Source organism: Lasioglossum baleicum, chromosome 1, assembly GCF_051020765.1.
Source record: "Lasioglossum baleicum chromosome 1, iyLasBale1, whole genome shotgun sequence".
In the NCBI taxonomy this organism is placed as follows: Eukaryota; Metazoa; Arthropoda; class Insecta; order Hymenoptera; family Halictidae; genus Lasioglossum; species Lasioglossum baleicum.
The window spans coordinates 18,271,999-18,298,434 of NC_134929.1; the positions used below are offsets into that span (position 1 = coordinate 18,271,999).

Genomic DNA, 26,436 nt, shown 5'->3' on the forward strand with positions numbered 1-26,436 from the left:
TGAATTTGATCCCATCCCTAGTCAGCGATAAAGAGCTGCGTCCCGGATAAACGAAATTTGCGGTGATGAGAGAAACAGCCTGTCGGAGGAGGATCGATTTCACCCGAGAAGAGAACGCTGGAACAGTTCGGAACGAAAGGAGCATTATCCCGGTGCGTTTGAGCGAACAATTAGCGTTCGAACCCGCGACAGATACGATCGCCTTAAGTGCAACCGGCTGTACCGTTCCGGCACGGCTGGATCGATTTCCCGGCTGTCCGAGCTGGGACAATCGCGATGCAAAAGGTCGGTCGAGGTCCGAAAGGTCGATCCTGATTAACGAGCGACGACAAAAAGCGGCTCCGCGGGACCGGAAGTCCGACATTCCTCGAAGACGGAAGTCCTCGGCAACTCCTCTCGACCTACTGCGGCTGGCATCGTGCTCGTACCTCATGCAGCTCTCCCAGCAGTTTAACGACAGGTGGTAGCGGCTCGGCTTTTCGGGCTTAGCAAGTCAAATGTATGCAGATCAAGGAAGAGAGAGAGAGGGAGAGAGAGATGTTGGCTTGGCCACCGCGAAATTCCGAGGAAAACGTGTATCGACGATTTGGCCGGCCTGGGAATCGAGGATTCCACTATACGTTCAAGGCCAACCATGCGACCCGTGCTTCAATTTGCGATGTGGCCAAGATTCGTGCTTCAGGGACTGAAGTTTGATGGTCCAAGGTTGAAGGAAAATGTTTTCGGTACTTCTGCTATCTCGAAGCTAACCTCCAAGTACCGATACAAAGTATTCGAAAGCGAATTGTCTTGCATAGTGCAATCTTATTAGTGGGACAATCGATATCGGACAGTGAAATCGTCGGAGTTTCAGGCTGGAACAGCAAGGAAAGCCGTGAAGCGGGTGCACCTGCACCCGGTTTTCTCCTAAAACGAGGCAAAAGCCTCGTTGATTACCGGCTCGGCCGAATTGCTCCGATAAATGAGTTGCCTTCTTCGTGAAAGGCCTTTCAAGGTCCACTCTTTGGTTGCACGGACTCTCGACGAGTTTCCTCGGCATATTCAATCGAGCAGCACGGGAGAGCGCGGCCATTCTTCGATTCGATTATCGACCGACCTCTCTCCGGACGCAACGTATATTTCAGAAAGAGTACCTCGGAAATTAATATAACTTACCTTCGTCATTTCTATATTAAAATTCTCCCTCGTGTCCTTCGAACGGGAACAAATTTTACCTGTTACGAATTTGCAGATTCGATTGCCATTTGCGGGGTCGTTCGATTTCGTTGGCTGTTCCCTTGTGCTCCAAGTAGGTTTTCGAAGCGGTACAAAGCGGAGGCCTCGCGTTTCCACGCGGACGCCGGTTCGTGACGCGGTCGGACACGAACGATCCACGATTTCCGGCCGATTCGCAGTATCAGCCAGATCTGTACTGAAACGCAGGAAGCGAGTAAATCTAACCGCCCCTTCCTCCCTCTCTCCCCCCGGTAAATCGTGGCTCGTTAGGTCGGCTCCGATCGATTTTAACTATCTCGCTATTAATACACCGTGGCTGTTTCATGAATCGTACACGGTGTATATCAGTGCCGGTAAACACGTATCGCGAGTCATTTATGTGGTCTCAATTCCCGGACGAAATTCTCTGCGAACGAGTTTCCTGAACGAAGGAGGAGGCCAGTGAGAGAGAGAGAGCGAGCCAATCTCGTGTATTCAATCTATTCTCGTCGTTCGACGGGTGTTTGTTCGTTATCGACTACGCGGCGACCTTTCGAACTTTAATTGGATCTCCCTGGCGTCGGACAGAAACGCATTTCAGGATAGGAGACTGTGGCCAGGAAGAAAACGTCGGAGAAAGAACCAGCTCGACGAAGAGCATCATCGTAAAATGATAAGAGTGACCGCGAGGCGCCCAGACGTCGCGGATAAACTGAAACGATGAATAAACTCTGCCGTGCAACAGTCGATGTAATCAGCGGGCAACTACTTTCCTCATTAGCAATCTTATCGGGCCTGTCATAATTCATAATGCTCGCGCGGACTTCTCCCAGATAGCTACGACACTCGTACGTTTCTTCGGCCGACCTAGCTTGTCAACGCGCGCTATCCGCTTTGATGATCGCGACGGCGAAAAGAACGTTCCTCTTTGCGGTAGGCTACTTGGTCGGGGGGTCGACATTGTGCTCAGTTATTCTTCAGGTGTTTCACATTCTTTCCTGTTCGTCGTTCGGGTGGTCCCTGTTCGAGTAGGGTTTCCGCATCACATTCGATAATCTGATCGACGTAAAAACGCAGACCAATGCTGTGCGCATAAGACCGGCTCCCCGAATAGCGTTTCAACCTGGAGCGTGACGGATCAGACTCATTCACTGCCCAACAATTGTGCACTCAAGAAGTTCGCACTGCAATAATCCACATCGACATGTTCCTGGATCGTTCGAGCACGGCTTTCACAGTCAACAGCGATTCAAAAGGTCACTAGGATTTTCCAGAAACAAAATAGCAGATGTTTCAATGATAAAGGATCTCCCAGCAGAGCTTGCCCACAATGACATGGCATAAACGCCACTGTCGTAACGGAGATCTATTTCGGCGCCGCAACGCCCGTTTATTAGACAGACAATTTGACAGTTTATTTGGAAAATTAATAACCAAGCACAGCGGCGGTGTCACGTACCGCCAGCGGTAAATGCGACGGCTAATGTGTTAATTGGATCGATATCGGCGTTCCGAGGAGGAGACCACCCTTGGGACGTATACCGGAAAGGACAAGGGTATGGTTCGCTAGCTATAGAGATCGGGGATGCAGTGGGTTCGGCGACGACGACGACGACGACGAACAAGATTCTCTCTGATCCAGGAGAACGTCGTTTCGTCAGTCGGTACACGAGCTACTGACGGATTTACGAGCTGGTTCTGGCGCTGTGTACGTGTAAATACAGCTAAGCCGCGACGGAGTAGGAACCACGGTACCGATAATATTGTAACAGCGGGCGACGAGCTTGATCTGATAGGAAAATACGCGATCGTCGGACTACGATGCTGCTCTAACAGAATTACTGAATATAGAGTCGGGCACGTTCGGAACACTGTTATAGCAAAAACGAACTGGACATAGCGAATCTCACACGATCAGTTATTCGATGCTCCATTTGACGCGAGAATCCCACGTAAATTCGTGAGATATCGTTCATCAGTGCCGTAACGAGGGTATGATGTGCCTGTGGCAAGTGTCTAACTTGCGCCTCCCCGCTCTTGTCCAATAGAAGAACGAAGGTGCAATTTTACAATTTTTAATTTGCTAAACGAAACTTTGCTGGAAGCTGTTGTTACAGGCATTGTTATGAAAATCCTGAATTCTATGTCTAGATTTGGATACGTGTTTTGTAACGAGAGTTCGTAATTTTTTTGCAAGATTTGGAAAGCGTCCGAGCGACCCCCAACCGGGTCGGTATTCTTTGCTTTGCGTCCCAAACCCAGTTGCGCCCTCTTTCGCTACACCCTCGTTACGGCACTGACGTTCATTCATGAGAAAAGTGATAAAAAAAGGAAATTTTACAGGAGAGCTTTAACATATTTGGTTCAGCAAAGAAAATGTCCGCTTTTTATGATAGAAAAAACTCTATTTTGTGCAGCTTATTTACTAATTGAATTCTTTGGGAATCATATAGACGGCACTGCCATAGAACATAATCTAAGTCCTCGGAGTTATATAATTACACTTACAACTAGGATCATTAACACTATTTACTCGATACAGAGAGGCAGCGAGATTATTATTGGCCCTGATACGGTTTACTGTGGATATAAAACCTCTTTTGATGTAGTTAGCAAAATTTTGAGCAAACCAGGGGGAGTTCGAAAGATACTTATTCAGACAGTTTATGCATAAATTTCAGTTTGTCTTAAACAATCTGGCGGAACTAACAATGTTACCCTAGTTTTGCGAACGAGAAAAGAGAAGATTGAAATCAGAGTGCAACAATCGCGAGTCCAGAGACTAATTTGCAACACAATCGAGGCTGGAATTGACACGCGTACGCGCGCGCGCGCGTTCAACACGCTCGCATATTCGCTTTCATTGTCAGCGTGGACGTTTACCGTGATACAAGGACGGCAAACAAAGATTTCGAGGTTCATCCAGGCGCGTATTGTTTGTTATCCGGCGATAGGAACAAGCCAGAGCCCCGAGAATCGATTCCGACGGGGCAGATGCACGCGTCCGTTCGCCTGTTGTCTACACTGACGTTTGTTTGCAATGTTTGCCCGTTTGTAGCACGCCGATCCGATTCTGTCGGCTGTATCTAACACGCGCCAAATTTTCCTCGACAACAATAAGATCGGGTCGTGTTCGCTCTCCACTTTGTTTTCGGACGCCAGCCGTGTTGCGCGAATCCTGATAAAACACACTGGAAAATATCTAGATACGACTACACTGACAATGAACGTCCGCGAAAACTAAACGCTTTCACGGGAATAAATTTGAAACGAAAACTACAGCGGGGCAGTTTCAGAATTGTGTTTCTGGGTTTCAAATCGGCCCAGGGATAAATTCCGATAGTATAGTATAGACGATTTTTAAGAACTGATTCAACAGTAGAAATTCATTTGAAAACGAAAACAATTTTTAAGAACCGATTTTAACAGTAGAAACTTATTTGAAAACGAAAATAATTTTTAAGAACCGATTTTAACAGTAGAAATTCATTTGAAAGCGAAAATAATTTTTAAAAATAAATTGCAAGAGAGCAGAATGAATTTTTAAAAACGAAAATGACACGAACAGAAATTAACTGAAGAATAAGTTTCGATAATTCCAATGAACTCTTTAAAAATACTTTTTGGGTGCGTACATAAATCGTGGAAATAAATGTCACTATCAGGAATAAATATAATCGAGTGATGATATTAAATTGTGCTTTATTAAATTGCCCCCGAGCAGCCTCGAGGCCACCCGACGAAAACGCGCGTACGATTAATATCGATCGTTTCAGCGGGAAACTTTAATCGCTCGCGAAGGAATTCCTTGCATAACGAACCAATTCTCCTCTACCATGGGGGCAATCGATTTTTCATTAAAGAAAAGCGAAATTTTATCCCAGTTTAGCCGCAATTCGACTCTCGGGGTCTCTTATTATCATACCATTACTATCCGGCTGCCATTATTCAAATTCGAACTGCCGTATCAGATTCTACGGACACCTATTAACCCTCTGGTACACCATATAACTTTCAAATGCACAGTTATTATTTGCATTTTTTCAATCCAATTGCAGTTTTTCTCGACGCGGCTCGTGCTGCTTCTTGTTCTTCGACTGTTCGTGGAGAAACCAACGTTACGATTTAAAATATCCTTTTATTGAAAATCTGAAAGATAAAATAAGATATCGTTTAAAGATAGAAAGAAGCAATGTTTCGAAATTACTGAATTTTGTGCCTCTGAATAGTTTTGTTCGTTGACTGTACAATTAATCTTGAATATTAGAGACTTTCATCTCTTCATCTCAACTTGAAAGCTCTTTTGTTTCTCATTCAAACACAAAGTGGCGTTTGTCGGAAACTTGCGGTGAAGCTTGCATGACTCGTTTACTCGCGAATTTTTCCGGAAGCTGAGAAACGTTCGTCGCTGCCAGTGGAAGTTTCGTCGGTTATTTATCTTTCATTCGTCGACGAACGTTAACTATCGATGAACTGTGGCCACAGTGAAGTTCCTGTGGAACTTTAGGGTCCGGTAACTGCGGAACCAGTCGAAAACTCGAGGATTTATGAATGGAGATTGCGAACGTGTTCGACTATCGGATCTGTTCACGCCGTTTGAGTCTTGACAAATGAGTCTGCGCGAAGTTAGAGGCCGTTCGCGCGTGCACCACCAGTTTCGCAAACGATAGTCGCACGTCCCTCAGAATTGCAAACCGATACCGGATATTGAGGGACGTTTCTCCCGAGATTCGATTCCTACACGCCGAGCGTGACTCAAAGTGGCTCTCAATTTAACAAGCTGCTCTTAATTAATGCAATTTACGCGAAAGAACGTCGGCGTAACTCGGTCTGCTACGGTGACTAGGTTAGTTGCATTTCTGTCGCACAGGGGATCAAAGAAGCACCTTCCTTTTTGGACACAATTTCGTGTAAAAAAAGAAGTTCATAGTTATATATAATGTTTTTAAAGATTCATTGTGTACGGAAGTATTTCGAAGCGTTAATGATTTTTATGCGTCGTTTCTTTAGTCTATTTTAAAAGAATGAATTCTTCACTCGAAGAATGATTCGAAGAGTTCAGCCCAGTTTTTGGGCACAGAAACCCAAGTTCGACGACTTAGCAGGCATATGTGCATGTACATAAATTCACAGACTGATCCAAAACTTTCATGCGGCGTCGTACGTGCGCCAGAACCCTACATTCAAACTCGACAATACTCGATAAGGCTAAAACTTCTGATCTCCAGCGAGTACACGCGGAGAGAATAACCAACTGGTAATAACTGGTTCCTCAGGAAGCACGAACAACTCTGGTTTGTGCAGTAGTACTTTCCAGTAGTAGCCAGACAAGCACGATAGACTCCGCTTGTTTCGGTAATCTTCAATCTTCCCCTTTCGTTTCTTCAAAATTGCGTATACATACACATGAAATATTAACTCGTCCACAAATCGTGTTGTTTTAAAATTGATGTACGATTATTCACAATATTGTTTACATTATTACATACGTTATGATGTTATACAATAAGTCGGAAGAAATGTTTAATTTTCAAGCGAAAATAGATCCGACTGCAAAGGGTTAATGGTTAACAATGAACAAATTCGACAGCTCCAAAATCGTATAATAACTTTTTTAAATGTCGAATGCTGCAACAAGATGAAACAAGTTGAAAATACAATTATTGGGCGATTCGCGACCAATAAAACGATACGAATGGTACACATTCAGAATCAACGAGATCCGTGTAAAATTGATTTGATTGAAATGTGTAAAATTGAAATTGATTAAGCGCTCTGTGTTCATTTAATCGAATGAAAAGATAGTCCCGACGCGCGACGCGTCCCAAATAACCGGAATGGTCTGCGTATTTCGCGAGCGGCAGACAGCTCGCGATCGTTTCGCCATTGTTCGCAGTTTCCCGGCGGGCTCGCGATTTCCCGCCGGAAAATTAGACGCGATCCGTAGTTACGACGCGACAAAGTTTCGCTCGATGTTCCCGTAACGATAACCAGCGCAGGTGGAACACAATCCCGTCGCTGGCAAACGAGATCGTAAAATGCAAATCGACCGGCGCGGCGCACCAGCATAGCGGGATCGGTCGGAGTAAACCGGCCGAAGAAACTGCCCAACGGTGTTGTGTCTGATCTAACAAATTTATGGGCTGGACGGGCTCCGAAGAACACCGGTAGTTGTTTCTGAAATTTCCAACCCTGTTGCTCGCGATTTGTCCGCTTAAACAGACCGGGCGTCGGTCACGCGACGCAAATTGCATAAAACAGCGACAGAAACGGCTGATTCTTCCGATAACGAAAACAATGTGGTTTTTACGCACCAGTAGACAAAGTGTTTTACATTCTCAATACAGTCTTCACACTATTAGGCTCGTTGAAGAAAGTAAAACATTTTTATTCGGCGGTTGTTTCTTGCAAATTGGAGCAAACCATTTTGACCATTTTGAAAACATTGTTGAAGAAAGAAAAACATTTTTATTTGGCTCTTATTTCTTGTAATTGGAGCAAACCATTTTGAAAACAATGTGGTTTTTATGCACCAGTAGACAAAGTGGGTTTCTTGAAGAAAGAAAAACATTTTCGTTTTGCTCTTGTTTCTTGCAATTGGAGCAGACCATTTTGACTATTTTGAGAACAATGTGGCTTTTATGTACTAGCAGACAAAGTGGGTTTCTTAAACAAAGAAAAATATTTTTATTTGGCTCTTCTTTCTTGCAATTGGAGCAGACCATTTTGAAAACAATGTGGTTTTTATGTACAATAGTAGTAGACAAGGTGGGTTTCTTGAAGAAAAAAAAAACATTTTTATTTAGCTCTTGTTTCTTGCAATTGGAGCAGACCATTTTGAAAACAATGTGGTTTTTATGTACTAGAAGACAAGAAGGGTTTCTTGAAGAAATAAAAACATTTTTATTTGGCTCTTATTTCTTGCAATTGGTGCCAACAATTTTCGAGATACTTACATAATGAATAATTTTCTATTGTTCCTGTCATACGCGTAAAAAGATCTGTGAAAGATAAGAAAAGTGATGTCTGAACAACGGCACTAATATTATTAAAAGAATAAGAGACATAAGTGGATCACAGAGGAGAGTCGGAGAACGTGTCAGGTTGAAAAAAGAACTGTCTCCTAGAGCCTCTGGTATCTATAGCATATCATCTAAAGAAGCAGGGCAAAGAGTTCCAATTGCTTCGAACTTGGATGAATGCCAGACGTAATAACCAATCACAGAGGCCCTATATGCAATACAAAGAAACGTGGTCTCGTGACGAAATTAAATTAAGACAGCACCTCTCGACAAATGAATTGAGTAAAGAAAATCATTCATATGGTTCATCTTATAATAAAGCGAACTTGTTAATTCATTGCTGTAGGCACAATGGAGTGGTACATTACTATTTATTCGGTCGATTTACTCTCAATGCGTTCGTCTGATCTCCGCAAAACAGAGAGGACCAATAAGGAAACGAGTAAACAGAAGAATTTGTTCGCAGCCGAAAATAAAATTGATAAATTAGCGATCTCGAAGGAAAGGTAGGAAACATAGGTGGCAGAAAAACGGCGGAAAGATTCGCGGTTGGTCGTCGATGGTGCTCTTCGTCTGGAGATTTCCCGTGACGGAAAAGCTGGATGGGAAAAGCCCGTGGGAAGCTGAAAAGCAAAAGTCGAGAGGAAACCGGCCGACAAAGGGAGGAAGTCGGCTCGTCGAGATCCCCCCTCCTTTCCCGGTTCGGCCAGTCGACGAAAGTACTTGCGCGAAATAGAGATAATCGGAAATCGACGACAACAGGCTCTTGATTCTCTTTTTTTCACCGCCACCCCGCCTCCCGCCCCCCGCAACCGTCCGGGAAAGCGGGAAAACGTTCAAAGACTAGAAAAGCCAGCCGCTTCTTCGGTCTGTCCGAGGATTCGAATCAGCTAAAAATGTTCCCGCTCCCCCGGAAAACCCCTGGAAAATCGATCGTCGATTTCCCGACGGAATCGCCCTTCTTCCAACAATTTTATTCAGCCATACACCTTTCAATCTAACAATTGTTTGCTTATGATTATACCTTTTAACGTGTTCAAGTACAAATTGATTCATTACGCGGCAAAACATGCTGCGCAAGTTTGTTTGGCTGTTTGTAAACGTTTGAACAGAATTAATTGAACGGTGTACAGACTGTACTAATGTATAGAGTCTTTGTTTTCGTAATTGGTAAATTTTTATATTTTTCATAGAGATTTTAACGTGATTTGTTGAACAGATTAAAACAGTTGGAGGGTAAATAAACGTCGAGGATATCAAGACGATCGATTGAACGCTTTCGTTCGTGGTCCCGAAGATGAGCAATCTCCAAGGTTTTTATCGATTGCGGAGAATCAATTCGAAGTGCTCCGACAATTTTTAGATGCCTGTAATAATGTCGAATTGATGTAGTTTGTCCTCGAGGCCACGAACTAGAGCAAAGTCTTCAAGAAGAAAGCTTCTCGGAGACCCTGCTCGTGCTGGTAATTAGATTTTAAGCGTTCCTTGAATTCAGAAAGGATCTCAGAGTACACAACAAATCCTTCGATCTAAGAACCTATTACATACAAGACTGCGACGAGAAATACAATCTACGAAAATTCTGATACTGATAGACTGCGGATTTTAAAGTGAGAAGGCTAAATGAATTTAAGAAGTATATTATTTTGAACCGATACACAGCATTAATTTTATTGTTTACTTTACTGGACTCGGAAAAATGTTCAGAGATTGAGGATTTAATTAGAAACATCCGAATCTGAATTCAAGCGAAACTTGCAGCTGCACGTCGCTCGAAGTTTCCCATTAAATTTCCGAAACTTTCCGTAGATTTGATCTAATCACCGTTTGAAATTCATCAGTGTACAATATAAAAATATTTTGGCCAGAGTCGTTACAATTCGAGCAACGTGCAAATGAAATTGATGAAACATGAATCGACGGACACTCGATTTTAGTTCGAGTTCTTTTACTTCGCCATTCCCACGAGAATTCAGGTGGCAATGTGCACTTGTGTGATCGAGTGTCCGTCGATACGATCACGATCCAGCGAGATCCGCGTGCAATTGGCATTGTCCGATTTTCCCGACGGTTTTCTCCTCGACGGGAAATCGTTCGCCGACGTCGGGACACGAAGTTTCCACGGACAACTTTCGTTCCATCGAAACCCCGAGATTGCGTTTCGAAACTTCTCGATACGTTCTCCCACTTTCGGCCGAGTTTTCTCCACGGGAAATCGGGGAAATTGCCGGTGAAAACTGTCCCGGCGAAGCGCGGATCTCGACGATGATCGATGAAGGAGAATTGCCATTGGTCTGGACGGCATTCGATGATTTTTAACGCTGTGCTTTTGTTTCGATAGGTGAACAACGCGACGGCGAGGGTGCAGACGAAAAAACCACCGACGGTACCCAACGGTAGGTCTCAACTTTATTTACCATTTATTTATTCAACCAGTGAACTTCACGGGTCTATCTCTGATCAATATTTTTGTTGTACACATAGTTTCGAATGTAGGGCGAGCCTAAATCGATAGACTGCGGATTTAATGCTTTCATGATAAAAATAGATAGGTGATGTACAAATCGGTAGACATCGGAAGACGTTCAGAATATTATTGCATCATTCTCGACTCTTTCAAATTATTGTGTTGACTTAATTGCTTGTTCAAATACACTTTTTAAAAAATTCACGCCGATAGAACAGGGTGTTTTAAGAATCACACGAGTCACTGTGCGTCTGATTAGGGTCGAAAGCTCCCTTTGAGGCAGCTGTGAAGCAGCAAAAGAGGTTCGGATGATTTTCTCCGGGCATCAAGCAGGCGAAGTCGGCAATCAAAGTGCAAACAACGTTGCGAAACAACGGGCTATTTACCGCAACGTTTCAGCGGACGAGCTCCCGCAGACAATTACTTGCTCGTCCAGGAAACTTCTGGTACGCGGCGGCGAGATAACGCGCGCACAGCCCATCGAGCACAATTCATCGTCAGGGAATCCACGGGAATCGCAGAGTCCCGGTCTAATCCGATCGTCCGAGCAATTGGCTTTAATCTAAATCTAATCACGATGCCATTGTGCGGCCCCATTCAAATCGTGACTTAATCCGGATTAGCGGATCGGCCGGTTGCGAATCCCGACGCAACCCGTGTCCGACGAAAACTAAACAGAGAGGGAGAGAGTTCGTCGTCGTCGTCGCCGACGACGGTTGCTGCCTCGTCGGGCCAAAAACGAGGGAAACAATCCCGATCGAAAACAACTCTTCCTTCCCGATTATTCCGCTGGGGACCCAGTCGAAGTCTGTTTAATTACGAAGTTCCCGCGCGATTCAAACACTCACTCTCTGTTCTCCGTCTCCGTCGCAATTCGCTTCGAAATTCTGCACGCGATCTCGTCCCGACTTCTGATGGGATCGACGTGCCCGCTCTAAACTTCGGTTCTGCCTTGCTAATTGCGCTAATATTATAATTTGCTCTCGCGCCCTCGAAGCGAAGGATCTTCGGGCGTTTTGTATCGATCTGCGATCGATCGATAGATTTATTTTGCCAAGTTAAGGGTGCCGGTTCGCCCGTGCAAGAGTGCGGTGGCACACACACGCATCGCTAGATCAATACAAAATGACGCTTCAACATTGCAATGAGGAGTTCAGAAGCGCGGTCAACTGTGATTCCTAAAAGTCAAATCTATGTCTGTCCGGTGCTCAAAATGCATATTTTTACGTTATCGAGGAATAATTTGTAATATCCGGCAGATACACCGCCTGTCACGAGGCATCCGAAGCAAGCATGATATCACAAGATGGCCGCCACTTACAGATTTTCGTAAATATTGAGAGATTTATCGTTCGGATAAAAGAAATCGCTCTGCATCGACATAGCCAGGACATGTACAAAGGCGGTGGTGTGTATTTTTAGTTGATTAATTAATTTTTTAAACACAAACATGCATCGGAAAATAATACAGCACCTATAGGTTTCGAAATTTTGCACTAGTAGCGCCACTGTCTCTTTCCTAAACTACACGTTACAAATGTTATAATAGAATACGGCTGATAATGCAGGTCGATATTATATTGTCCATCGATAATACAGTGTCCATCGTCCATGCAAACACTAAATTTGTTGAACAAAAACACTGGTACGCGAAGCGGGTATCTTCTAACGTCATGCTTGCTTCGGTTGCCTCGTGGCTGGCCAATACCAGTGGTGTTGGACAGGCAATATCTGCCGAATATTATAAATTACTCTAATAACGGTATAACATCGTATAACGTACGACCTGCATTATCAGCCGTATTCTATTGGAACATTTGTAACGTGCAGTTTAGGAAAGAGACAGTGGTGCTACTAGTACAAAATTTCGGAACCTCGAGGTGCTGTATTTTTTTCCAACCCATTTTTCGTGTTTAAATAATTAATTAATCAACTAAAAATACACAGCTTCGCCTTTGTACATGTCCTGGCTATGTCGATGCAGAGCGATTTTTTTTATTCGAACGATAAATCTCTCAATATTTACGAAAATCTGTCAGTGGCGGCCATCTTGTGATATCATGCTTGCTTCGGATGCCTCGTGACAAGCGGTATATCTGCCGAATATTACAAATTATTCCTCGATAACGTAAAAATATGCATTTTGGGCACCGGACAGACATAGATTGGACTTTTAGGAATCACAATTGACCGCGCTTCTGAACTCCTCATTGCAATGTTGAAGCGTCATTTTATATTGATCTAGCGATGTGTGTGTGTGTGCCACCACACTCTTGCACAGGCGCGCCGGCACCGAAACAAAATTGAGAAGGATAAAATCGACATAACAAGTCCAATGACAAGAGAATGAGCGAAGTAAGTTTGAATGAAATCTCTGTAGATGATCCTCATGAGACAATACATTCTTACGCGTCATTTTTAACGTTTAAAAAATTCGCAGTAAAACGATCCGCCTCGTTGCAATGCATCGTCACAAAGGAATCGATCGACCGCGAATAATTTCGTCTAATTCCGCGCGATGCATCAAGAGATAGAATTGTCGGCTCGTGGCGATAACGAACGGTATACATAATACTTTCGCGATTCTCCGTGAACGCCGCGTGTTCGACAGCTCCGGTCCGGAATAAGGCAACGTTTCGCTTCGCGGCAATTTAATATTTCATAGCCCCCGCCGGAAATACCGCTATCAGCGATTTCGCTTCCGAGTTTCTAGCCCGATGTCGGTCAGACAGTATTTCAGGCTTTCCATTCGAACGCGCGAATAAACGCGGACCGTACTCGCGGCGCAGCAACGGTTCGACAGGGCCCATCGATCCATCGCGACTTTTCAACTCGAGCACGAGTCCGCGGAGCACCGCGCCGGTTATAAATAATCGGCACTTGAACAACAATGACAGCCGCGAGCTGCCAAGTGTTTCCCAACCGGTGAACCGTTCGAATAACCTGGATCGGCCCCCGACGAAAACGTTTCTAATTATAGGCGGATTTGTTAGCCCGTAATCGGACACTTAATTGACGGCGTCCGACGTACGAACAGTCGTTTCGTGGTCGTCGGGGAACCTCGACGATCACATGAACTGTTTCAAAAGCTGGAATGATACCGCTCGTCGAGAAGACCATTGTAACGAAGAACGACAACCTGAGCTAATGTGAACATTCATCAATTATTGTTGGTCTACGAGACGTACAGTACACTTTGATGGTTTACTTCGTAAAAGACTAATTAAAAACGTATAGAAGCTAGAAGATAAAAGCAGGAGACAGGTTTTTGTGGAAAGTATTACAGTAGATAAGAAGAGAAATGATGGGAAAAAGCTTTGATAAGGCGGATGAAGAGTTGTAGAAGTGAAGATGATGTACCTTGGACAATGTAGGGTAACGCTGGAGACAATAGTGACTCAATGACTAGTCTCTCGTAAACCGTTTAACAGTTTTTCTCAATCAAGAATTACCAGACAGCGGATTTTATGCATTTATGACAGAAATGGGCACGTACAATTTAAAACAGTGACGGTATTAAAAAGATTTAAGGCCACCAGTGTATTAGTTTCACCTTAATAAGATAATTGAAAGAAGAATGAAATTTTTATATGGCTCCTGTGTCTGGCAATCAATGCAAACATTTTTTATTTTGCATAAAGATCCGCAGTCTAGTAATTACATTTCCACAAAAAATCATTGTTAAGAGTGTAGAATCTTGGGACATCCATCGAATAAAGAGATCATTTGGTTGCGGATTGTTAAATATTAAATTCTGATAAAAAAGAGTCTTCACGAGCTGTTAAAAAAACCTCTGTGGAACAAGATCAAAGAACTTCATTACAGAGGTGTCTGTAGTGTGTGGAATCAGAAAAGAAAGTTCACAGAGATTCCTTCTCACGGGCTTGAAATTCTAGAATTCTGTAGAAATGTGATTCTGGAGAATCACCTACTCCGAAGGATTGAAAGTGTAGAATCAGAAAAGATAGGTACAGACTTCTCCGTAAAGGTTGAAAGTGGTAGAATTTGGAGAGGCAAAGGTAGGAATTCCTTTCCAAAGGTTCGAAGTGTATGTAAAACTAGGAAAAGGAGTCCCCAATGCTCCCCGGAGATTGTGTGAATTGTAAAATTCGCAGGAGATATCAGAGACGCTTCTAAAAGTGTAAAATTTGCCTGAATCGTCCTTAAAATTGAAACCACTGGAATCAGAAAAGGGTCGATCCGTTGTCAACATCTAAAAAACTTAGAAATCAGAGAAAGGTGAAGGGTTGAAAGGGTAGAAATTAGGGAGCCTGGAAACCCAATTACGGTCGAGACGAAGACAAAAGATCCGGAGGATTCAGGGAAACGAGTGAAGCTCTGGAAGAGCTTAGTAGGTGTCTCTAATAGCGAGGGAAAAAGCTGGCTGATCCGAAATTGGATCCAAGAACAGAATTACTCCGCTACTTAACGTAATCAAATCCCCCTTGGGGTATCCATCAAAATCATCCTAGCAATTCGGTAGTTGAACCGCATCCGCCAAAGAGCCTCGGCGCGCGCTCCCAACCTAAATCGATTGCCACCTGGCAGAAGCAATTCCTTGCCGACCACATTAGTCGGTGGAAATTCGGCCCAACATTCGGATCGCGCAATTATCCACGAGCTCGGCCGCACGCGGCGAGATTAAGCTCGATTCAACCCGTTTGACGCGCACATGGTATGCGCCCACGAGACTAACACCTCTTAATCGTTGGTTCGACAGGTATTTCCCAGGTAACTGTGTCGACGAGGTCTGCGACACGAATTCCTCTCGCATGAACTTACCTGGAAAGATTACCGACGTGGTAAATTCGATTCTCCACCAGTTGAAGCTTCTGCAAGTTTCGTCGAGCCGAAGACGTTCTATGCGTCTACGGATACGCCCATAACCGGCTCATAACGACGATTTCACGACCCGTACCATTTCGCCTCCGACGCCATCGATACCCAGACGGTTTTCGACGGATCAAATCTCTTTCGAATCCGCCACTTTACTGGCCATGATAACGAATGGTTCGATCTGCTGGAAAACTCAACCAAGTGGCATCTCGCTAAACGGCTCGATAAACCCGTTCAATATTGCCCAGGCGCTAGACGGGGCGCAGCTCCGTTCTCAGGTGGACAGATCATCTTTATGCGATATGAAATATTAAGGCAGGATCTCCTAAGCGTGTCTGGACGCGGCGGTTTGCGATCCATAATCAATTTATCGTAAATTCCTGCTGAGTGTCCAGACGCGCGAGTCAGCGGTCGTGGCGAATAGAGTACAAGAGACCCCAGGCTGTCCCAAAAGGTTCTTTTGCAATGTGTACTGTCACTCGAGTTAATATCCGGGCAGTCTGTGAAGCCATATATTGAAAATTTAAAAAAAAAGGTTACCTTCTGGAAATTCCATAAAAATTTACATACATGCGAAAACTGTAAAAAGTTTCTAGAAATATTGGGTTGGCAAGAAAGTAATTTCGGTATTTTAAAGTGAATTAAACCGAATTTCCTTATTTAAGCGATGAACTTCAATCAATTAAATATTTTCTTGTTTATTCTTTTTGGCAAAAGATCATCGAACGAAAGAGAAAATATCTTATTCATTAAAGTTCATTGCTTGAATAAAAAAATTGAGCTCTATTTCGCCTTAAAATGCCGTAAATACTTCCTTGCCTACCCAATATGGTAAAGTGCCCAAATATATGTAGTATAGTCGCCTATTATGGCACTACCTTATATCTTGTAAAGGAGAAGTGCATTTTTTTCGTACTCTAGTAAGAAAATCCTCAAACAATAGTTTACCATGTTTACTCAACAGAGTTCAGTGCAATCGCATCATTCTATAGATTTCAGTATCGATCCTCCGCCAGTTGTGTCTTTACGTGTTGAATATTGTTGTGGTTAGATTTTCGATAGTATCTATTTCGAGAAAGATAAGCGATTTTGAAATGTTTGAACATATCTGTTGTTTCAGTTCATTTACATTAATGTTTGCCAACTGTTGTTTTGGGCTGAAATTCATTTTCTCTTTGTCAGTAGCTAGTATTATCAGTCCACGTGGAGTTCCCAATATGGCACTACCAAGGGTTCTCTAATATGGGTATAGCTATATCGACATTCTTGGTGTGGGTGCCGAATATGGCACTAGGTGTCATATTAGGGACTCAAGGTGTACCATATTAAGAACCCCTTTCGCTGGAACCTGAAAATGACACCACAAAAGATATATTTTTCCCAAGCTGTATTAATTTTGGAACAAACTTGACCCCAGAATCTTATAGAGAGGAAACGCATCTACAACTGGTAATTTTTTGAACGAAAAAGCGCATTCTACAATAATCAAAAAACTTGAGCACTTTACCCTATATCTTTCTTATTTCTATCAATGAATCACAGTTACAGAACACTGGTAGTTTGAAGAGTGTTCGCCATGCGTGGGTCATGACCCGCAATTTTGGGGTTGCGTGGCATCCGGCCGCAGGCATAGCGATCGGGTTCAAAATCGCGGACACTAATCAACGTCCGCATCGATTCCCCGATAACCCTGATCCACCAGCGCCTCTATCTATCGTCTGGGCCGCGAGGAAGATCGGGGATCGTCGCGCGACATTAATGGACAGTGATTTACGTGTCCGTAACGGGTCGCGATTTCAGAATGGTCAGAGGTTTGACGGGCGAACGTCGCCGGAAGGATTGATCGTGGGATCGCGTGACGGCCAACTCTACAGCCCGACGCGATGCAACCGTAATGAAACGGAAGGTGGCGAATTATTCGTCCAACCTTAACCCCCTGGAAGAAAAGCAACCCCCTCTCGCAACCTCCCTCCGCTCGAAACCGGTATATATCGTCGACGACCCGCGACCGGATCGACTGGACACGCTATCCGCCCCCACGCGCGAATCTCCTGCATATCTCCGTCTAATTTAAATCTCAATTCTCCTCGTTGATAAACAACGGTTATGCTGCTAGAAGCCTCGCGGGGAAACCGTTCCGCTACGATGCTCCACTGGCACACATGCGATCGACCTGCACCCGAGGCTCGTTTTATTTTCGAACCACCCCCAGACCGTTCGATGAGGGATCCGGAAAAATCGCACGAGCTGGAAACAATTTGTTTAACGCGCTGACTGCCGAATCGCTACACAATGAGGCAAAGTGATGAACTTTAAATTAATTAAAGATTAAAGTTGAAATTTTGCAGGGCACGAGGGAAAAATAGAGATTATAATAACAGTAAAAACAGTCTTGCAGACCGTAAAAATGAAATTCGGTTGAAACTTTAAATTTCCGAAATTTAAAAAAAAAATGGGATCTTGCAGCGAAAAATTCGAAAAATATTCGTGTTACCAGGTAGAACGTTGGGAAAGTTTTTACTGAAACTCACCAGGGCATATACGGTAGAAAATTGGGAAAAGTCATCTCCCGCTGGTGTAGTATCAACATCCGTCAACCGTGCGCTCCGCAAAATGATCTCGAGAGCTCGGCGAGCAATGCGCGCTGGGGAAATAATTTCCACGGGAAGCGTTATCTCTCGAGGGCCTCGCAGACAGCGTTCAGAATGCAAATTTCATTCGGCTGGTGTGCAACACGCCGAAAACAGCGCTGGTATCGGCAAAGGGCATTATCAAAGATCGAATATTCGTCTGCTCGCCGGCGCTGCCTTGGGATTACAAGGGGCGGCAACCCGCAAACACCGCGGGAATAACAAGCGCCAGTGGTTGGTGTCCCGGGTTTGTTTTCACGAGGAGTGCGTGTACTCCCGTCGACGACGTTGTAAATTCACGTCGAGTGGAACTGAACAGAGGAGAGAGAGAGAGCGCAGATCACGTTGCATCGTGTCGTCTGTTGCAAATGAAATGCACCGGCGCGCGATGATGCACTGCGTCGCGCGGCGAAAAACACGTCTTGGAAAATCCATTTCCCCCGAAACCGATACCGCCGCCTGGTCGGAACCGCAAGACAATCCCCTCGGGAGGATGTTCGTGAGCCTACCATTGGGAGAGACGTTTTGGCATCCATTTGCGAAATTGTTTCGACCGGTGTCGCGACTCCTAGGGACGCGAATTTCCATGTTCAGCGAGTGCGCGAAACGATAATGGTACGATCGGGTATCGGTGGATGTGGATCTTCGATCGGACGGTTTCGATAGTGGTTTTGTTTTAATGGCTATATCGTTCATTCATGAGAAAACCGCCTTCGAAACGCACTAAAAAAGTATGAAATAATTTCCATTTAATTTATCTGAATACACACGAACTTAAATACAATACAACCTTTTCGGAGTGAAATGACAGATGTTGCTGATTATGATTTCATTGGAATATGGTGGATGTGGATTAATTTGCCCCGTTTACATTTAAACACCCAGTATGCAGAAACAAAACCTTAACATTCAAGTTGTTTATAAAAGAAAAAGCGAATCGTTCCTTTGCGACACGAATATTGATTTATTGTATTAGGCCAGCGTATTTTTCACTTTTCCGCATAACGCCGCTCAGTTCAGACGTGCATTTGTATTATGTTATCATAATGATTGTGTTCCTAATAAATTTTGTTTGTTCAATGATCTTTGGGTTGCATGGTTCAAGATCTTCTACAATGATATTATATTAGATATCTACCACAGTGGACTTGAAAATCAGTAGGTGGGAAGAGAAGATAAATTAATATGTGAAAGCATTTAGATGAATTTAAGGATTTTCGTAACTTTCAGTGTCGAAAATTTTCAATTTCAATTAAGTTCGTGTGTATTCGCATAAATTAAATGGAAATTATCTCATACTTTTTAGTGCGTTTCGAAGTCGGTTTAATTTCTTTTTATAAAATCTTTTTATTTCACACTTTTTAGTGGAACGAGCAGAATTTGTAGAACACCGTTGGATGGTTTTTCGGTCTTATTGGTTATTTGCAATAAAAATTTCGTCCTGATTGGTGCATCCATCTCGGAGTAATCGGTGAACATAGAAAAAAAAAAGCGAGAAAAAGGCACATACAGATCGAATTGAGTAACCTCCTCTTTTTTCGAAGTTGGTTAAAAAGTGACATACACCGCCGGCCGAAAGTTTCGAATCACTGCGTAAATTCAGAAAATCTGTATTTATAAGAGAAATATTTATGAGAAAAACCGAATGCCTTTAGAGTAACCGAGGAAGATTTACATATTCGTCAAAAAATTTATGAGGAGTATGTTTTACATTTTGCATTAATTTTTTTTATGGATGAATGCATATTTTACGTCAAATTTCCCTTTCATTAAGAAACCTGGCAGCTTCACATATTCTGTGCATCCTGACAATTAGTTTTTCTAATTTCATATTCTTCCATACTTCTTGTAGAATTTCTCGGGAAAATACTTCCGTAACTTCGCGCATTGTAAAACGAAAATCTGGAATGCGTAAAGATAGCAAGGGCAACTTTAGACCCGTCCGATACGGAGAAGTGTCCAACGGAATCGCGAGACTCTCGGAGCGATTGAATTGTTCATGTCGCGACAAGACACATCTTCGGATATTATTGTTTTCCCTCGGGATATCGCGGGGACACGACGCGACGCTTTTAGAACGACCGGCGGGAATTATCGAGTGCAATTTAAGGAAGCACCGTCGAGCGAATCACGCCGAAACCTCGCGGGTTCGCCTGTCGGCTAGAAATAGTCTCGCTTTGAAACGCTGTCTTTCCGAGGCGACAGACACGTCGTGGAACAGCGCGAAACGTTGGCAAAAGGGACTGGACAGGCCGTGTTCCCTGTCCGGGGAAATGTTCCAGAAAATCGTGGAAACACGTGACCCATAGCCGCCGGGAAAACGAAACTATCGAGTGCCGTCGGTGACGAGGCTCCGGTAATTTCGGACAGCGAACAGTCGGATCGTGACGAATCGGTAAAACCAAACCCTTTTGTCAGTTATTGACTGTGTGAAAAAACATTTCGAACAAAATTGGTGTGTGGTCGATGCAGTTCAACGATACAGTCATTGTTTTTTTACTACATATTCTTCATTTTTATCGAGATACGAAAATCAATGTCTCATAGTTTTGAAAATTCGAGAACTTTCGACGAGGAACATGTTACATCTTGATGAACAAACTAAATAGCGAATAAGGTACGAAGTGGACGCGACTAAAAAAATAGCTGAAAAGTCGCGCGACGAGATCGGTATTCAATCACGAATTTCCCCGAAACTCGAGAATCGAATGTGTTCGATCTCAGGTTTCCCCGCGTTGGAACGCGACGACGCGCGACGGAAGGAAAGCTTTCATCGGAGACGGGTCGACGGAAATTCTCGAGAACGGTCGTGTTCCCGAGGCGCTGATGCTCTGCTCGTCGATGATGCATCGACAACGGGGCGTCGATACGCCGCGTAAAAGCGAGGGACGCTCCGTGAAAAATGGTCGGTATGAAATTTTCAAGACCCGAGAGAGAAACGCTTTCGGAGAGGCCGCGAGCGAGCGAGCAAAGCGGAGCGAGTCGAGCGAGCGGAGCCGGCGAGAGATACACGCGCGCACTATCCCGAAGCTGCTTGAATATTCACTGTGTCGTCCCTTATCGCTTTGTCCGTGCTCCAGGGCGAACAAAGGGAAACGCAGACGACGACGACGACGACGGGAACAGCGTTTTCGTCCGGGATTCCCCCGACAAACGTACGAAAATTACTTTTACGAGCCGCTCCACGAAAGTCCGCTCCTAACGATTCAATTTGCGCGAGACCGTTCCGCTTATTAGGCCTCTAATTAGGAACCGCTGCTCGCATTGACTGCCGAAACGTTTCGACTGAGTATTATACGCCCAGCAAACCTCGCTAGGACATATCACTAGGTCTACTGAGGTCTTTTCACAGTTACGGTGGAGATCTTTGCGACAGTCACGGAGAGAATGCTGTAAATACATGCGCACATGTATTTTTCTATAATTCAGTGGGTTCTTCGGAAGGTCTAAAAATTCCGCCGCATCGATTTTCGGTGACGGTTAATTTTCAGGCAGTCCAACGTTTCCGCAAATGGGCGGAGGAATTTAAAAAATCCCGGCTCGCAACAAACGGAACGATTTTCCTCGGGCCAGCTATTTTCATTTGAAATTCCATTATCGAAGCGGTGCGTGGGAGGAATTACAAACGCCGATCGAAATTATCGGCGAGGGTTTCGAGAGCGAGTTTCGCGTAATTTATCCGCAGCAGCGAGACCCTCCGCAGATCAATCCGATCGCGAAAAAGCCGGGGCGGACGAGAGCGGCGCATTGAAATTCACATTTATTCCGATACGATCTTTCCGTCGGGCAATCCGTCGTCCGCGTCGACGGACTTCTGTCGATTGGTTACGCGCGAATTAATTCGATTGAAGTTTATTTCAATCATCCCCAATGCTGCCTCGGCTTTTCCAATCGGTTTAAATTAATTTAGAGATTTGTTTTCGATTTAATGTTAATGACCGAGCTTTTGTACTCGATAAATTCTAATGGAGAACCCGGTCCTCCGGTAAACGTTTCATTACGCCGATTTTTTTCGCTTAATTATCGGAAACCTGTGCGTCGGCGGCGTTTCGGAAATTACCGGGAGAATAAAAGCAGTGTCGGTCAGTTCGCAGTTGTTCGTTAATTAATTACACAACTTCTGGCTGCCAAGCTAAACAATGTTTTTCGTATTGAGCTACACGATCAGCTATTGTGAAAATAGTAGAGGCCTGTTTATTTCCTTTTATGACTTAAAACAACCGTACAAACAAATTTCGACCAGGAATAAAAGTCGCAAGGGTCTTAAAGTAATTATGAACACACCTCTTCGATAATAAATTGCATGTTCTACGAAGCAGTGGACAACCGGTCTCGCTTTGCACGCATTACAGGAAGGAACGACAGAAAATAAGTACTCCGAAAGGAAAAGATGAATGCCTCGGGCAAATCCGCGATCTATTTCGGTGCAAATATCGAAGCGAACATAATTTATAGCGCGGGCAGGATCTGTTTCCCGGTGAGGGATTCCCGCGGAGTACCTGCTTTCGTGAGAAAACACACTTGGCCGGCATCCTTTGAGCCTCGTGAAATAAAAGGCAATCGGTCAGCGTCTCGCCACCCCTGGAACGCTCTTGTTCTTCATGGGCGGGAACGAATATTATTTTCAGCCGCGTTTCTCGCGAAATATCTGCACGTTGAATTATTATAATACCCGCGTCACGATTTGATGTATTCAATTATGCATCGATGACGCTGATTGTTATTATTGCTCGTCTCTACCGAGTACCAGATAACGCGAACCATTTCAACACGCCACTCCATACAATTAAAGGATCATTAAATGAAATTACATTGAAACATTGTCGGGCTTTCAGCTACCGCAACGTTGTGTAAAATAAAAGACTTCCACTGGAAATTATTCAATGAATTTCTTCACTCGGTTTCATACTTCGTTTTACCACTGATTTTCATTCAATCCATACATTTAGGTTGCATATATTACCCTTGCCCGTCTCCTGTTAGAATATGCTTCAACTATATGGTCTCCGAAAATAAGTATGAAATCATGCTCGAGAGAGTGCAGCATAAATTTCTAAGGTTTCGTGCATATAAGACAAACAATCCAATGTCAATCCTTGATCATGATTACTCTAGAATAGTAAACATAGTCAACCTGGAAACATTATCTGATCGAAAAATAGTATCCGACCAGAGCTTTATTTTTAATTTGATGCACTCTTGATGCAAATCAATTTCTACGTACCTGAACATGTTTTGAGAACGAGAGCAGGATTTCAAACAATGAAATCCAAATCCACATATGGAGTAATAAATCCTTTAAATCGCATTATTGCAAGCTCAAACATACTGTATAATAATATTGATTTTTTTAATGGTACGTTACAGGAATTCAAAAGAAAATTGCGCAAGATTATTTGTTAATATCGTACCTGTATTTGTTTAGTTTCTCGCTTGTCCCTTTTTATGTAAATTTTAGGTTGACTTCTTTTCTTTGTTATGTTTCCTTTTGTTTTTATCAGTTCCACTGTAAACAACTGTAAACATTTGTATAAAAGGACCTCGGTCCGTATATAATAATAATAATAAAGATCTGCAGTCTATCGATTACAGTGGCGCCCACTTTGATCAATAAGCAATATGTGGGAGAAAAGTGTTTATACCTTTATACAGCAACTCGATACCTGTAGAAAATTGTGGTTTATCGCGATCTTTCTGCTTTTCTGTTTCAGTATGCGTACAGTGGCCAGAGGGTAGGTGCTTCCACGACGTGCCGGAGTCGGCACTGCTGAATCTCTACTTCGAGATCCGCGAGAATTGCTACGGGTTCTCCTGAAGGCGATGAGCAAACGGCCAAAGGCGACGACAGTGAGACGGCGAGAGACGATCTCCAACCGGTCGTACCATAGACAGTGTCGATGCACACTGTCCACGACCGGAAACCAAAAAAAAATATAGCGCGAGAATTCAGAGACACACGCGCACAGTACTAGGAGAGAGACAGACAATCTCTCCGAAATAGAGTTCACATTTTCGTTTGTTTCCTCCCAAACAGCCGCCAACACACCACGACCAAGCTAACAAAACAAACAAAAAGAAAGATTTAAAAAGAGAAACAAAGAAAGACAGCCACGAGCCATAGAATCGCGATCGTACATCGTGATCGGGTCGGGCGCAGTCCCGCCCACGATCCACGATCTATATTTTTTCTATTTTTTATGTATATTATACATACATAGATACTTAGCTTTACCTGTGTCGAGGCTGACACGTGTGCCAGCTAAATGAGTCTCTCTTAATTGAACGGAACCAGTGTACGAGGAGTCGAGTCTCGAAGTTTTTTCTTAACTAATGAACAGTTGATAGACATAGTAAGCCAGCGGGATTTTTTGTTGAAATTTGTGTTTCTTCGAAAGATTGGTATTTTCAGGGCTCGACTCCTGCGGAACACGGTTCTCACGGAAACGACGATCGCGTCGTTTCTGCTAGCGTGCGACAGATCTAGCACTGATCCTTAGATGGTAACCCCGTCCGTGAGAAAAACCGTGAGCCCCGCACCCCTTACACTCTGGCCAGAAAAAAGCTTTCTTTTAGGGTTCTCGATGATAGCAGCAGAGCCAAGGTGGGTGTACAGACTTTATTTACCTACAACTAATTGCTCGTCGTTCAACCAGCTCGCGAGAGACCGCCGTGTCTCCAGACTCTATATCTCGTTTCTCCTCTTGCTCTCTCTCGTCTCTCGCATTTTGCTCGTCTAACCGGCAAGGTTCGCGAGGGAGAGCTCGCACCAACGCCCTGATCCCACGTTCTCTCACACACATGTTCACACAAACACACACGTATCCAATTGCTTCGTTCTATATCCGCTCCGACGAGGAACGACGGTTGCTCGACGGTGGAAAGAGAATTGCCGAACAGAGATAGAGTCGCACCAACAAGGACATACAATTTTTCTTTGAGCTGCGAATTGTTCATCGGTCATCTCATTTGTCGACTAATTTTATGTCAGAAGGTAGTTATAAATTTTATAAATCAGCTCTAATCATTTCCAAGGACACTCGAATTTGTCAAGAACAATTTTCCACAAAAATTGCATTGCCATCGCATTATAAATTCCTGAAATTCTGATTTTAACGGTTGAGTTTATTCCCATGGTGAAGGGGATGGTAATTTTCTTTTTCCCGAGCAACCGAAGCGAGTTTCCGGAACGTCGTCGGTGGGAAATCGTTCGAAACAGGATCGAAACAGTCCAATCTATCGGTCAGTGGTAGGTCGGCACGAGACAGAGCGAACCTCTAGTTCTTAGGCGAGCGAATTCGCAATTCGCGGTTGCACCGCGAAAGAAACTGCAGCGTGGATCCATTAGACACGCCATGACGTTTTTCCGTGGACCTCTAGCAGCAATAAATCTTCCGTGGAAACCGCCGCGGAATCGGCAAAACAATCTGGTCTCCTCGCTGCTGTCGTTTCCACGTGCAATCGCGAACACCCTTTAGAAGATTAAGTTTACGTTCCACGGAGCTACAGGGTATTCGAAAGTATTTCCGGCGACAGTATTCAACGTAGATGTCTAGACTCGTCGACGGGAACGTCGACAAATATTCCATTCGACACGTTCCTTCGTTATTATACAGCGGACCTTTTTTTATGTTCTTTTCTGTTAACGCTCAATTCCCCCCGTTTTTATATCGTAGAAGTCTTGATTTAGGATACTTCGTGGACGGTACCTCGCCACGAACCGATACAGGGTATTGTTTCTAGTGATCTGTACAACTGAGTTACCTAGCTGTGTACTTAGAACCGACAGTATTAGCCGCATGCGACGCGATGTGGAATTTAAGGAGCCGATTTTGTCGCGAATGCACGCGGTCCGAGTGTGTGCGGAAACGCGAGTCTGCGCTTCGAGGATCCATTTGCTCGTAAAAGTCTATTTTTCAAAACACAATGGCCTACGGTTTCGGCAAAATGTTCCCCCCGTTTGCTTACCATTTGTTCGCTGCCCTCATTCCTTGGTGGACTGATCGTAGACGATCATGCATTTACTGCACACTGGTTTGTGACAATAACTGAAGCATTTTAGTGATACAGTAGTAATTAAATTTTTTAAATACTGCTGAAAAGACTGATTAACATTGTGATTCAAAGAGTCAAAGACTTGAACGAACATAAAAAGATTTCTCTTCAGTGTAAACAAATTTTCTTTGGTTCTTTGTATTCTGAATTGATTAGTACTGAACCTCCAACACATTTTTTAATCAGGAAGAGTAAACAGGTGACATTTTAATAAAATATCATTCATTACATTCTT

At 43.8% G+C, this 26,436-nt stretch overlaps 1 protein-coding gene across 1 annotated transcript in view; it reads left to right on the forward strand.

The window, feature by feature from the left end:
• Positions 1–26,436, forward strand: part of LOC143208601 (RNA binding protein fox-1 homolog 2) — a 214,967-nt gene that overhangs the window by 135,891 nt on the left and 52,640 nt on the right. Inside the window, exons 6-7 of the mRNA XM_076423128.1 lie at positions 10,558–10,612; positions 23,861–23,881. Of these exons, the coding sequence (XP_076279243.1) occupies positions 10,558–10,612; positions 23,861–23,881 (76 nt within the window). The remainder of the gene's footprint in view (positions 1–10,557; positions 10,613–23,860; positions 23,882–26,436) is intronic.